Raw genomic sequence first — 15644 nt, forward strand, 5'->3', positions numbered from 1 at the left:
TTATGCCCTGGCAGGTATGATTAGAAGACAATTTTTGGTCCTGGGTATGTTAACAAGAAAGGGTCATGCTAATAACTTCAGAGGCAAACCTTTGAGACTGGATTTAGTTTTAGTTACAGAAAACACTGCACACTGCTTTTGGCCAGGTGCACAGAAGCTTAAAAAAACAAAAGACAAAGATCACAGTTAAATGTCTCAATCTTCAGATGGGAATGTCTGTGAGGAGCAGTCAAACTACTTTCTCATGTGCAATGCATCCTGAAATTTGGTACTTATGTATCGGGCATGAAAGCCTTTCTTGTTGATGGTGTCATCTGTGTGGAATCGAATCATGATGGAATCCCCTGCAGAGTAGATTTCTTCCAGAGGCTGCAGAAAAGTAAAGAAGACAGCACAGAGTGGTCAAGTCTGTAGGCTAAATAACTGTCCATGCTATAATGCTAGAATTTAAGCTCACAGACTGGCCAGGAAATACAAACATTGAGCACTCAGTACCCCCTGCTCTGCTCTGACTTCCTGAGCGTATTTTCTTGCTCTTTGCACGCTTGTCCTTTATGTTCGAAGGCTGATGCCAGCCCACTCTACAATCCCAGTCCTTCCAGTTGCTTTTTGTAGGTCCCATTCAGAGGACTCCCTGTATGTTGCTGTTCCAGTTTTCTGATTTTTCTCTAAGTTTTCCTAACATTTCAGGAAATTATACAATCTAAATTGGACTCTGTTTGGCAGCTGAGGGCCTCCCAGGGTTCATTAGCAGCAAAGTAACTTAGCCACGTATCTTACATGATAACTCTGCTTATCTCCCTCACTGTCATAACTTGCTACAACCTACCTGTGTTTCTCTGCAGGACCAACACTCTCCCAGCCATTCTCCATTTCTTGATGCGTAGGTAGGTAGGTTACTACCCTGCTGCCCTGAACTTTATCACACCAAGCTGCTATGCCTTTGTTTATTTTCCAGACTATTTCCCCAATTTCCAAGGACTGCTCTGACACACTTGCTCCTTGGATGTCTCTCTTTAAATGCAGTAAGAACCTTCTCCATTGCACTGCTTAAGTCTTAGAGGAATTGGGAGAAGTCTTAGAGAAAACGGAACCTCTGGTTTAACATACCATACACTATTGCTCACGCTAACAGTCACTCCTCTTAATGGGGACATAGATAACAGTTTGGGACACAGCACACCACCCTGGAGTCAACAAGGAGTTCTGCAAGTCCATTCACCCTTCATCCTCACCATAGCAAGGCCTCAATGTGACTTGGCTTCAGGCAGGAAGCGACTGAGGATGGAACTGCCCTTTGGAAGCTGTTTCCAACATTTACGCAACACTTTTGAGACAGGGCTGGGACGCAGCAGAGCAGCAGTCTTATGCTGCTGCATGTGGCCCCGGGCTAATAAGGGAAAGTCAGTCAGCAAGGTTTTCAGACCAACTCTGTGCATCAGATAAAATGGCTGTGATCTCTAGCAATACGAGAAGCAGCAAAGCCCAGATATTACCAGTTTGTGAGAGCTGCCCCTCTCCAAAATGGTACGAGAGTACCCTTCCTTGCCACCTCCAGTTATGCTTATGAAATCCCCACCACCATGGCTTACCCCTGAGCCACAGAAGCGTCCCAGGCGGGGTGCAGTGCTATCATAACCATCGTAAATCTCCATGTAGTCGTACCCACAGTCAGCCTCCTCCTCGATCTCAAACGTCTGGAATATCAGCTCCACCCCATAACCATCTTCAGCTACAATCACCCATTCACAGTTTGCTTGACCTGGGTAGTTGTTGTCTCCAAACTGAGCATGAGAATACAGCTCCTTAGTTCGTACTTCAGCCTTTAAGAGCCCACCACACTCTGGAGGGAGAAAAGAGCACAAAACACAGTCTCATCGAAGGCCCTACCTCACAAGAAAGACTCACCACCCAACGTTGGGCCAGCTGTAGGAACAGAGGACCTCCAGCATGAAGCGCATGTACAACAGGGAAGGTAATTGACCACTGTACCAAACTACTGTAAACCAGTGAAATCTCCAGTCACCCATTAATCTATTGACCCACATAGCGTAGAGAAGCTTCGTCCTTTTGGTACAAAACATGGAGGGAAAGAAACTGGAAGGATCCCATTCCTGCCACATTATGCTTTGGAAAAATGTATTACTTTATAGAGCAATTGCTTAAAAGCAAAACTTTACATGTTACTTGCACTTGTTCTGCAGCTGTAATTCTGACTCCAAGTATTTTACCAGCAGTAAGCTGAAGCATGTTTGAAAACTGGGGACCAAAATAATCCACTGCTGCACAAAGATAGCCTTGTGCTTGCGCAAAGTGCATGTGATTCGGCATAGTTCCCCTGCAGTCGACCAGAAAGACGCCTCCTCACCAGTCTTCTCAAGTGTTGCTGCTCAGACCATGTTTAATCTGCTTACAATGGCAGGGAGTTTTAAAAAGTGAAGCTTGGTACAACACACCCACCTTTGGGCTGCCACAGATAGAAGATCAAGCTTGCTGTGTCTGTCCACCGCACATCTCTGCTTTTACCATAACCAGTCTATTCTGTGTGTGGGCCAATACATGGGATAAGTTGCATCACCTCATTTTCTGAGGGTTGATGAGGAATAGAATGGGTTGTTACAAACACCTCCAATTTAAACAAAAGAACTGAGCAGGAATTTCTAGCATCAAGAGACCTCTAAGCTGATAAGGAAGAAGGTATTTATAGTATGGTGTCAATAATGGTCTGGGAACTGGCTAGCTCAATTTACAACCACTTAAAATTCAGGCTAAGCTTATCTGGGAGAAAAGTGTGTTTTGTTTTGCCTGGTGAACAACACAGTGAGATGTGATAACATCTCATTGCACTGGGGTATTGACAGGCAATCAGCTTACCTGTGCTGTGCTTTGCTTGGAAACCTTTTCTTTGCACAGAAGCATCAGAGTAAAACCTGAGGAACATCTTGTTGGAAGAAGCTACTACAGGGTCTGGTTTCTTGCTGCCACAGAAGCGGCCAAGGACAGGTGACTTGCTGTTGGGCCCATCATACATTTCCAAGTGGTCGTAGGCACATTCTTGGTGCTGCTCAATCTCAAACTCATTGAAGGTCTACAGCAAGAACAAGGAGAACTAAGACAGACATTTGTAAATCTGAGTATGCAACTTAGCAGAGGATGAAATGCTAAGTGAGAAACAGATGAAATGGTATGCCTGTCCCACTCCTCCCACAACCTAGAATGCAATAGTGTGTTTTCAGAAAAGAGTGATCTCAGGGTGGCAAAGCTTAGAAGTTTGTACGAACATGCTGTGTAGCTTTGCTACCTCACATGGGTGCATGACAACAGTTTTCAACTGCAAGCCTTATGTACTCTCATTTTCCTGCCAGGAACTCTGCCTGGCACACCAAATGGGCAGTTCTTCAATACTACTTCCACTGAGCACAGGGACCCAGGCATTTTTTCTCCCAGTGCCTGGGCCATCTGCACAGCTTTGGGCATGTCCTACCATATGCATCAGGCCACAATGTAAAATGGGCCTGACACTTCTCCCTCAGAGGAGCTGGGGACTGGCCCTGCCACCACCTTATGCAAAGAGTCCCAACAGAGTGGGTCACAAGGAGGGGTAGGGGCAGGAGGGCATGTTATACCTTCTCTTAACAGAGAAGGGAATCCCCCACAGCTGTCATCTGCTGGAGTCTCCTTCAAGCTGCCTCAACCCTGCCTTGTGTCCCTCTGAGACCTTCTGCCCTTTTGCAGGCCAGGGCCAGCCTCCCAGGATGCCCTCCTCCAAGCACTCCAAACAGGACCTATGGGAATCAACCTCCCACTCGCAAAGTGGCAGGGGAAAGTCCCCTCAGCTCCTCACAATCCAGCCTGCTTCTCCTCTTGCGCTCCTGCTCACTGGTTACTCACCACTTTCACTCGGTGGCCAGGCATTGCAGAGATGTCCCAGGTGCTCTCTTTCCGGCTGGGGTACTTGTCAGGCCAGTTTGGACTGCTCATCGTTCCCTCTGCACCACTCAGCTTGTGCTCGCAACCAGCTTGAGAGAGAGAGATCACAAGATGGAGGCATCGAGGCAGGTCTCACATGGGAACCATATAACCTCCTACATGTTCCTCTCTGCCCACTGAGACCCTCAACAGGGCAGAAACAGGGAAGGCTTCAGTCACTGAACAAGACCTTTTAGTATCACTGCATAGTTCTGGTGGGTTTGTCCTACACTTTTTTGAGCTGACTTGGCAGCTGGTGAAATGGACCATCTCATTCCCCTGGCCTCATTAACCTCATCCACCTTCTCACTCCCAAACATATTCTCCTGCTTCTCCAACTCGTATACCCTGTTCCCAGTGACATGGTGTCCAATCCCTCCACCATGTTGACTCTGGTGCTGTATCAGTCTTGAGCAGTTTTGTCAACTTGAGAAGCTGAATCAGCTCATGGAGACATCAAACAAGGACCAGAGATTGTACACAGGAAGGCAGCACAGCAGGGGTAGGGGTGCAGGAAGAAAAGTAGTTTGGGCAGCAACAAGCGGTTAGATCAACTCACCCTTTCTAATCTGACTTAAAGCCAGTAATTAAATGAAGCAGCAGTGACTAGTCTAATGGTGATGTCCCACAACTGCTCCTTTTGCTAGCCCAACTTCTTGCCCTCACCTTGTTCAGCCCCTATGGCCATACAGAGGACCTGACTGGGGAATGGATCCAGCTGAAAACAAGCCCTCTTCTTCCATTTGTTAGGCAGTTTTTTAGCTGTCTGGGGTTTTTTCAGTGCTTCAGCCTGGTATGCTGTACAAAAATCCTTCCAACAGCAGGCAGGAAGCACCCTGGCTCAAACTGTGCTTGAAGGACCTTGTATTTTCTGAAAGTAGGGAGTGGAGATCTTACCTTCTTTGCAATCATGGCCATTTTCATGCAGCATGAAGCCATTTCTGCACTGGCATACGTAGCTCCCGAAAGTGTTGATACATTCGTGTTGGCAACCACCATTGTCTTTGGAGCATTCGTCCTTGTCTGGGCAGAATCAAACCAATAAACATGGAGTTGAAAGTGAGATATGTATTACCACAGTCGCCACCTGGGAGTCCCATACCCAGACTGGCAGATACCAGTGGAAACCTCCAAGCTCTGCTGCTGCATTAGCACAGTCGGCTTTTTAGGCCAGATACAACTGTCTTCAATTGACTTTCACACCATAAAATGCATCACAAATGTGTTTTATTATATAATGTAGGTTTTGATTGGTTAAAGACTCCTATCTAAAAGAAACCTATAGCAACATCTCATTCTTTTAGAATAGAGTTCAGGAATAGTATCACACAAATTCACTAGCCTAGGCAAAAACCTACTGTTCCTACATGCTTTGATGAGCCTTCATCTTTAAACAGCTCTTTCCAAGAGCACAAGCAGCCAGAAGGGGAAGGGGATCTAAGGTACGAGCTGCTCCCTGAAGCTGAAATAAGCCCTAGTGGATGTTCACTCCTGTGTGTTCAGGACTATTCATTCCTGAATCTCACTGTTCTGAGCATAGGATCTGCTCATGGTTTCCTGTCCAATTTAATTTTTGAGCAGTTTATCTCCAACTTTTCTTGGTCCAAAGGCCTCCTTGGACCTCATTAACCTCATCTGTCTCCTCACTCCCAATTGTACTTCTAGATGAAACACAGCCCACCTCATCCTTCCTTTTGTTAGATTTAATAACCCCTAGCCCTGATTCTACTCTGCAACAGACTTAATTCATTGCTTGATCATACTCCTCAAAAACATTAATACTCCTTGGCATATGCTGAAAACACAACATTAAATTGAATTTCCTCTTCCATACAATGTACAGTTAACCTCCAGAACTGACTGCCAACATGGTATGTCACTTACACTGAGAGCTACAAAGAATTCAGAACAGAGGATTAGAAACTTCCACTAGCATGCATGCTTTGAGGGGAAGGATTGCTATAGAGAAGACTTCTGGAAATTTTCTAATTCATCTAGTTTCAGAGGAAAAAGCTTCTCTTTAATGACTCCAGGGACAGAAATAACTTCTAGGATTGGGTTCCCCATTGCTTTCTGCTGTGGAAGGACTGCAGGCATTTATGAAATTCATGCATCTTGCTGACACCACACTATTAATCTTTACCATACACTGCACTGAGAGACCAAGATGAAAGGTGACGCAGCACAAAGCAACCACGCTTTGATGCAACTAACCATGCCAGGCTCTGCCTGATTTGACATGAGACTGAAGAAAATTCACCAAAACCAAGAGGTTCAGTTGGAGGAGACAGTGAAAGCAAAATAATACAGCCACGTACCAGAGAAGTAGTGAACTTTAAAGCCTTTCTTGGAGACTGTGTTGTCTGATTTGAACTCCAGTCTCATGTTGTTGCCATACGACGTGATGACTTCAGGCTTCTCTGAGCCACAGAATTTGCCATGCAGCTTGGAGTCAGAAGCCAACCCACTACGAACCTCAACATAGTCATATTTACAGACCTGGCAAGAGAGGAGGAGATTTCTCAGCTCCGTGGACTTGGAACAGAGAATTTCAGAGGAAGAGGACAGAGGTTTGACTGAGAGGGAACAGAAACAGCCTTATACTCAAACATACTCCTAATTTCCCCAAATTCTCTGCCAGTGTCCCTTCCCCTGCTGCCCTGGTCTTAAAGCAAGGGTGTGCTTATCAGAATAGAAAAGGTTCCATTTAATTTAGCTAAAACAATTATTCCCACCTTATCCAAGAACCTGACAGTGTTGAAGGAAGTTCAGCAGCCCGCTGAATTAAGGAAGAGCCACTACTCCCATTTAGAGTGCGGAAAGTGAGACCTGAATGCCTTATTCAAACTTCACTCTGCCCTTGGCAAGGCAGAGAACAGACTTACTGGTTATTTTATCTTTGAAGAACTCTACTTCATTGTTCATTTCCAATTATTTTCCTGCAAAGGCAGCTCTGGGGAAGGGGGGGATGGGATACCTATCAGGGACAGAAAACATCTACAATTATGCAAAACTGGTAGAGAAAAGAAGCCCATTTATAACAGAACAGCTTTAATCCTTCCACTCCATAGAGAAAGCAGATCCAGATTTCAAGGAGAACAATCACTGTTACTGACTTATTATATCAAGGGCAGGGAAGCAACCAGAAGATCCACCAGTAAGAGAGAGTCTCCTCTTCCTTGTACCCCAAGGATTTATCCAGTTCTGAGTTAGCCAATAGTCACACCTCTGAGATGCAGAAACTGATTACGTACATCATTGCCTTCCAGCTCAAACACTTCGAACTGCAGAGAGATCCGGTACTGGGCTGGAGCTACCACCTGCCAGACGCAGTTTTTGTTAGTAGGATATTCCTTGGGCCATCCAGGGCTAGTAATGGTCCCATTGAGCTTGGTGATGAAGCCCCCACAGGCAGCTGGAGAGGCAATAAATGAACACAAGTTTTACTTGGTTCTGCTCAGACACACAGATTGGGCCACACTCTTAGCTAGGAAATTAATCAGATCCTGGTTGGTGGCACATTTCAAATCCCAGCCTCCAGAACAGGTTTAAAATGGTGGGAGCTGCAAAAAAGACAGAAACCTCACCTGCTATAAATCACTAGTGAAAGACACACAGCCAGGCTATGGCCCTGAGAGCCACTTAAACCACATAAGATCGATTTCCTTTTTACTGTGGGCTTACTGTGGATCAGTTGACTTGACATGCACAATACAGTTGTAAAGGCAGCTCGATAAATTCATCCATGCTCAGTCCTACATGCCTTACAGTTTCAAGTTTATCAGTAATGGAATAAATAGAAGATAATGGGATCCTAGGGAAGACACCCCTGTCAACTCTTCAGTGGCTTATTATATGTGGACTGCATCTTCTCTAGAGAAAATGGAAGACAAAGCCAAAGACTTAGCTTTATTATACACTTTCCTTTAAAAATTTAGGACATCTCAGCTTCATTCTCTTGAGGGAGGACATGGCTTTTGCCTCAAAGGTATCAACCTCAGTTTGCTTTTGTGCTGCAAAATTCTATTTGCAACTAAGTATTTTTTTTCTTGGTGTTTCTTGGAAGTAATGAGATACAGCTAGATCTTCAAAACCCACTAGGATAAAAGCTTCCTGGGTCTTGTTCCCAGCATTCACATTAAGAGAACCCAACGGAGCAACTTCAATACAAAAGGCGTAGCAAGCAAGCGTGTCTGGAGAAACTAACATTGTACTCTGATGTGCATCACTACAATTTCAAAGACCATCCTTCCTGTATTACCCACAAATGAAGTCTAAAACAGGATGTTAAGAGTGAAGTTCAGAAAACACTTGCCAAGTTTACCAACTGGCTTGCACAAAATTGCAAGAAGTTATTTAAAAAAAAAATAAAGCTTCCAAAATCCTTTTGCACACACCTAACACTGCCTTCACCAAGTCGACAGCAGCCTTCCCCAAACAGTTTGACAAAAACAGAAGTGAGGGCAAACCCGGTGACTTTGAGAGCACCACTGGCAGTGTGGGGAACTCCCTCCACACCTCAGCTGAAAGGCAGAGAGCTATGAGACAAGAACAATGGGTGGATTCCCACCACACCAACAGCTGTATTGTTGGTGGGAGCACACACTTGTTGCAAGGGATTAGCTGTATAAATATAATGCTGACAGTTTCTATTGAAGACAGGGTTTTATTTTTTCCCATAATAGAAGAAGGGAATTTATTCCTCAGGAAAAAGAATGTCTGTTTTGCACGCAGGCAAAACATTGATATTTTATTCTATAAAATAAATTTCTTTTAAAAAATTAAGAATTCAGCCTTAGATTTAAATACTTTTGGGCCACTCAATGGTTAGGTTGTAATGCCAACCCTCCCCTATGCAGCACTGTGGAAGATCTGGTCTGAACAGGGATCTCTGGCCATGAAGAACTGGTTTTAGAGAAGTATAGCAGTAGAGAACCAGAGTATTTACAGTTTTTCAACCAAAACTTGTTTTTCAATAGAAGATGTTGACAAAAATAAATTTTTGAGGTGAGGGAAGATAAACAGAGACAAAGAGGATGTAGGAGCAAGGAAAATAATTTCCAAGGTTGTTCAGTTTCATTAGCAGCTGTAATACTCATCCTATAGACAAATGCCTCAATCCGTAGATTACTCACCTTCACAGCTCCTTTTGTCAGCTGTCAGCTCATAGCCAGGCTCGCAGGTGCATTTGTAACTGCCCAGTGTGTTCTCACAGTGCTGCTCACACCCACCATTGTCCGGCAGAGAACATTCATCCATTTCTGTCAGGGGAAAATCAGAACAAGTCACACTTTCCTGATCACCCAAACCCCCTCATGTTCCTCATGCAACACTTCTGGACAGAAACACCAGAGCACCAGCTGACGAACCAAGCCCATGGAGCAGTCACTGCAGGAAGACCCACAAGAGCTAAAGCACTCCTACCACCAAATCCATAAAGGACTACAATTACTGTTACTACTCCAGAGTGCCTTTTCAAGACAGAAGCAGGAAAACATGGTCTCCTGTAAAGACTTCACTGCCTTTTTTCTCATGTGCCCCTGTTTTTTGTTTTTGTCTTGTTTTTTAAATTCCTCATACTCTTGAATGGCTTGAGCTACCAGGAACCAGCCTGTGATGGTGCCCATAGTAATGGAGCTGTCAGAGACTGTACCCCAGTGAACAGGGTGCAGCAAAGGAGCTGGAAGGACATGAAAGTAGTTCTTCCTCTCCATAGATGCATGAAGTCTTGCTATTCCAGACTTGAAGTCAGGTTCTTCCAATCACATCTCAACTACCTGAACTGACATTTTAATATACAAATAGCCAGATGTACTGGCTTCTCACCCTGACCACTGGTTCCACGTGCATCCCTTAATAGATGGTTTTACTAACATGGTAGTGGTGGGCTGGCCTCAGCTAGCAGTCAAACTCCCACCCAGCTGCTTGCTCACTCCCCAGCCCCCCACTGCAGTGGAATGGGGAGCAAATAGGAAGAACAGGAGCAAGAAACCTCCTGGGTTGAGACAGGGAAACTACCCACCAAATAATGTCACGGGCAAAGCAGATTCAACTTTGGGGAATACGTCTTAATTTATTGTCAACTAATACAAATACTTGAGTACCAATTTGGGTATTGGGAAACAAAAACTGAAAAAAAAGAGAAACAAATGTTAAAACACTTAGGGGCCTTTCTGTCCCTCTTTCCCAGGCTTAGCTTAAGTCTAGACTTCTCTCCCCCTGCCTTGTATCGCCACAGCTTACACTCAGTCCCTTCAGCAAAGCCATGAGCATGCAAAGGCAGGAGGGGATGGGTAGCTACAGTCAGTACATGACTCTGCTGCTCCTTCCTTCTCATACTTCCTCTCTGCTCCAGCCTGGGTCCTCCATGGGCCACCGGGAACATCTGCTCTGCCATGAAGCACCTCTACCTTCTCCTGCTCTGACCTTGGTGTTACCTCAGCTGTTTCGCACTTTTTGCTCCCTCCTCCTCTCTCTCCCCATCATTTCTGACCTTTCTCAAACATGTTTTCACAGAGGTGCCACCAGTTCAGTTGATGGGCTCAGCTGTGTCCTGCGGTGGGTTCACTGTGGAGCCAACATGAACCATCTGTCTGGCCCGGGGCAGCCTCTGCAGCCTCCCACTGCCAACACCTTGACACCTACACCTGATACAACGCTGCAGTAACAGTTACTGCTACATAGATCAAATAGGAACAGTCTTGACTAGATGATCATTGTAGGTCCCTTCCAACTGAAATATTCTGTTCTGTTCTATTGATAACACTCTCTTCCTGCAAAGCCTTCCCACAGTCAGGAACCCCTCACTGCAACAGTTCCAGTCTAAACAGTTTTGGGTTTTTTTCTGGTTTCTGTTTGTGGATTCACTATGAAGAAGGTAGAGTGTTTCTTTGCTACTCCATGCTTGGGTACAAGCTCAATAGCTAATCTGGCTGTTAAATCACTTGCTTGAGAGAAAAGGGAGGCAGCAACTCCTACAATAATAAAAAAACCCATTTAATGTGGGAGGGACATGTCCTGACTACAGGTAGCTATATTTTGTAAAGTACTGTCTTTCCTCTAATGTTTGCCATGAAGAAGAAAGGTACAACAATGTAAGACAAGCACATCACTACTAACACTTCAACCCTGTACAAAATAGGCCTCAGTGATACAAACAACTTGTTACCAAAACAAACATAAGTAATGAAGAATAATCCTAGAGCTTTCCCCTAAGATACACATGATGGGATGGACATGGGGTAATTGCTCTTCACAACTTTCTGACATTGTCTGTTGGATGTGACCAATGACTTACCTTCCCTGTGCTGTTTGCAGGTTTATTTTCTCTGAAAAGTTGCAAGTTACCACTGCAAGTTCTCACAAAGCATAGCATTCAATTCCACGCTTATCTCTCTAAGGTTTATTTAAGCTGTTTTCTTTCAGTGTTGTAAGACATGTAATTAAAGCTCCATTCCTTTCATAATTCATTAAGGCAAAGCTGACCCATTGCTCATTCAGCTACGGGTGACAGTCTGAAGAGTGTCTGCAGAGCCATCTAATTTGTTCATTTACTTTGTTCATGGACTGGCAGTCACAATCCCTCTGGATATGGAGGTAAAGGCTGCAGACTTCAGATCCCAGCTTGAAAATCCACACATAATCTGCAGCTATGTCTACCTAGCTTTTGCAAAATGACATCAGCTCTACTCACAATGCAAGCTGGCTAGAAGTTGTACAGATATGGCTACTGTGGTGCTTGGTCCAAGAAAATGCACTATGTCCCCCAGTATCTGTATCACAAGGTAAGCATCCCAGGTTCAGGTGTGTAACCTTCTTTCCCTATGATTCCACAGAATGACTGCAGGCCAAGAAGTCTCCAGGTAGAGTTAATGCCTAGAAGCCATTTCTGCCTTAGTCAGTTTGCACTATCAGCTCCTGAAAGAGGCCAAAATGTCTTTATGAAGAAGTATTTGCTGTGTCTTTACGGAATCTGAGCAATTTAAACAAGGACGTCTAGGCACTGCGAGAGTTGTTCAGGGACTGGAATTAAACATCGCGCTATTTGCCAGTGATCTTGCAATCACCCTTTGTCACGGTCCATTTGGATCTCTCAAATGTACGGGACAACGTGTTCTGTGAATTAAACTTTAGTTAACTAATTGGGTTTTTTGGGCATAAGTGCATTGATTAAGAATTATGGTTTATAAGTTATGAAACCTTATGACTTGCATGGTGAATAAGTGAATTCATGTGACAGACTAGCCTAAACAAAAGGGACTGAGTCCTGCATGTTTGTTTGTTCTATTTCCTAACGAGCTCATGGAATAAAGTTTAATTCACAGAGTACACTCTCCTGTAAATCTGAGAGATCCAAACGGACCGTAACACCTTTAATGCAAGACAAAAGTTAAAGTAGAAATAAATACAGGACTTATGCAATCCAAATACTGGCATTGCAGCTCTTATTTCTGTACAATTGTCACTGAACCAAGGGAAAACATGAGCACTGATCTCACAGCAGCGCCGCAGGCATTTTCCCAAGTGGTTAGATATTTGGTTCTCGCCTCTATCAAGTCACCAGGGTGCTGATAAAGGACTGTGGTTTGGGTTCAACTCTTAAGAAGAGTTTTAGTCTTCATTTGCATCTTGCTGAAGAGGATCTTGGTTTAGGAACACATCTGTCTCCTAAAGCACTCCGAAATTTTCCCTGGGATTCTACTTGCAAAGTTACCTTCTCTCTGGAAGTTTATTTTGTAATAGAACTTAAGCAGAGAGTTGTTTTTAAGACTTTCTGTACAGTGCTAGTATCTTCTTTGAAAATGTCAATGTCCTCTGGCATGGATAAATGAAGGTGACATTCTGTCCAGCTGTGCAACACAAGGCATTAGTGCCTGTGCTGGTACTGACCCATGAGGCTTTCTTTCTGTCCTAATCAGAGGTCATGTTCACGCCTCAGCATCAAACACCTCTACATTCACAAAGCAATTTGTATATAAACTTTATACTGTCTAACAGCTCTTAACTACAAGCAGATACAATGGTAACTAATCACTTTGGGATGGCAGTAAGTTAAGGGATGAATGGTCGCCAACTTCGACCTTGTACTTGAACTTTGTACTAGATCACATACCTTTAAAGAAATTTGCTGCAAAGCCTGCTTTATTAATGGTTGCATCAGACACAAACTTCATCCATACTTTATTTGAGCTGGATTTGATATCTTCTGGCTTCTCATAGCCGCAGAAGTGACCGATCAGTGGGCTGTATTCAGTGAGACCGTCTCGGATCTCCAGGTAGTCGTAAGAACACGCGTCATGCCATTCAATCTGCAACGGGAAAAGGGTGTGCCTGAAGCTCACTAGTAGGAGTGCTCTGAGTCAGGCTAGCTAACCAGTTAGATTTTGGACAGAGATCAGCTTCCAAAGGAGCATCTCAAACAACTGGTCGCAACTACGTACTTGCCTCATGGCTGCCATTGATCTCTCCTGAAATTGCATTCAAGCACAGGCGCATCTCACTTCTACTGCTATTTCATGGCTACCCTCCGGTGAAACCTAGTCCCTAACTATGTACAAGCTGCTTTTGCATGAGAAGCTGTAAGGAACAGAGCAGAAGAAACAAAAAGGTTCAAGGAGTAGCTGTGGGGTCACAGCTGGGAGATGGTGGTGTCAGTCCTTTCCAGGACAAGCACAGTAAGTGTAAGCCACAGGAGCCTATGGGCTAGATGGGATTTATGCACCAACCCATGTCCTGTCCACTCCTGTCTGTCACTTATACATCAGCAGTTAGAAACAGATCATTGGGCACCTAGCTAAGAGTGTGAGACACTCTAAAACCAGTAGGAGAAAGCCTCTTCTGAGCTCTTCAAGGTGTGTTTGCCATCTGGGAACACGATGTTGCTCCAAAGAGTCACAAGCATTCTGAAATCTGCCAAGCCCCAGCGATGTGAACAGGAATTTTTGCCTAGATTGTGACCATAAATTTTCACTCTGGCCCAATGAAATTGTAAGGACTCGTGAGTCCCTACTTGACACCATCAGTAATTTTGTGCCCTCTCTAATTATTTCTATCTAAAGTAACAGTTTTTGAAAACTCATCATATTTAAAACTTGGCTTCAAGCGAGGATAAATTACATTCTGAAGTATTCAAAAGATTTTTCTTTAAATATTATTTACATCACTTCCTTCTTAATTTTAAATGATCTACAGAGGCAAAATAATATCCATAATATAATATACAATGACATTTCTCACCTCAAAGGCTTGGAATGAGATTCCTATGTGAAAGCCCTCAGAAACTGTGATCTTCCAGATGCACTCTTTGGAAGGTCTGTAGTCATCAGGGTAATTGGGAGACTGGATCTGGCCAGCATCTTTGTGAATTTCTCCACCACAAATAGCTTCATAAAAAACAAAGAGCAAAACAACAAGGTAAAGCTTGCTCCATGCATAACTTTCTTCCTTATTCAAATCTGTATCAATACCACTTGTTCCACAAAGGCAACACACAAGTCATGGAAGTTTTTACAAATCTCACATTTTGGCTTAGTGACAGTGTCTCCTGTATTGCTGTGTCAACCTCCTTAGAGGTGAACTCACTGGTACAGATAATTTTTATGGATTTGTGTGACGCTCCTGGTCACCTTCATAACTGCTTAAAACCTGTCACCAGCACTAAGGACCAAGAAAAGCTGGGAAAAAAGAACTAACCCAAGTGAAAAACAGTTGCAAATCTAATCCAGCCACACGATGGCAATATTAACAAGCATGAGTTGAGCTGTTCACTGGGAGACCATGAGGCTGACTACTGCGCATGAAAAATTAAGTTCTGTACTAAATGTAAGAATGAGTAAGTTTAAAGAGCAAGAACAGAAAATTCAATGAAAATCTGGTTTAATACAAAACTAGCAGAGACCTCAGAGACAACAACAGTTCAATATAGTTGTCTGCAAGACTGTGTAACAAATGACAATAAGTTCACACGTTAAAACTTGTGCTACACCATAATTCATGACACAGGCATCTATAGAAGGCATATGAGTGTTTCGGCTGTGTTTAAAATCAAGCAAACAAAAAGCAGTGACAGCAAGCACAAGAGAGATGGCACTGCAATGACACCTGCCAGACACCAACCATCTTCACACTTGGGATCTCACCAGAATGCACTGCATTAGCAATTCAGATATGGGTCTCCCTATAGTGCCCTGGAAATTGCTTGCATTGGGTAACATCATATTGGGTTTGCCTTGTAAACTGCTCATGTTTAACAGCGACCTAGTTCAAGGCACCGTTACACTAGTGCAGTGCTAATTTCTTTCTTAGCCAATCAGTGCTAAGGCACCACCAAATAGCTGCACCCAAAATTCAACTGCAGACCACAATTTAGATTGTAGTTTGAGTTCACATATTCAGAGCTACAAGTGGTGCTAGAGAAACCTCCGAGGGAAGTAGAGAACTGTCTCCCCCACCTGACAGAAAGAGGATGACAAGAGAATGGACAATTTTAACAGCCATAAAACTGTCAGTCAGCAAACAGTATTTTCCGTATCCTCTGCAGCAGTTCACACTGAAATTCAGTCAAGCAGCTAAGTATACTGGAAGAGCTTTATTGCAAAATAGAAAGAACGACTGCTGATAGGGCCTGAGAAAACAATAACAATGATAAATTTTGGGCTGCCAGCAGTGCTGTAGGG

General features: G+C 43.9%; 1 protein-coding gene across 1 annotated transcript in view; it reads right to left on the reverse strand.

The window, feature by feature from the left end:
* Positions 1-234: 234 nt before the first annotated feature.
* LOC104548258 (tolloid-like protein 2) overlaps positions 235-15644 on the reverse strand; it is a gene marked incomplete at its 5' end in the record, with an annotated part of 61523 nt that continues 46113 nt past the window's right edge. The window contains 10 exons of the mRNA XM_010194231.1: positions 235-369; positions 1593-1843; positions 2875-3088; positions 3892-4019; positions 4867-4992; positions 6288-6468; positions 7224-7384; positions 9105-9230; positions 13082-13277; positions 14206-14351. Coding sequence (XP_010192533.1) covers positions 235-369; positions 1593-1843; positions 2875-3088; positions 3892-4019; positions 4867-4992; positions 6288-6468; positions 7224-7384; positions 9105-9230; positions 13082-13277; positions 14206-14351 — 1664 coding nt within the window. The remainder of the gene's footprint in view (positions 370-1592; positions 1844-2874; positions 3089-3891; positions 4020-4866; positions 4993-6287; positions 6469-7223; positions 7385-9104; positions 9231-13081; positions 13278-14205; positions 14352-15644) is intronic.

The sequence above is a fragment of the Mesitornis unicolor genome, unplaced genomic scaffold (genome assembly GCF_000695765.1).
Source record: "Mesitornis unicolor isolate BGI_N332 unplaced genomic scaffold, ASM69576v1 scaffold2071, whole genome shotgun sequence".
NCBI classification, from domain to species: domain Eukaryota; kingdom Metazoa; phylum Chordata; class Aves; order Mesitornithiformes; family Mesitornithidae; genus Mesitornis; species Mesitornis unicolor.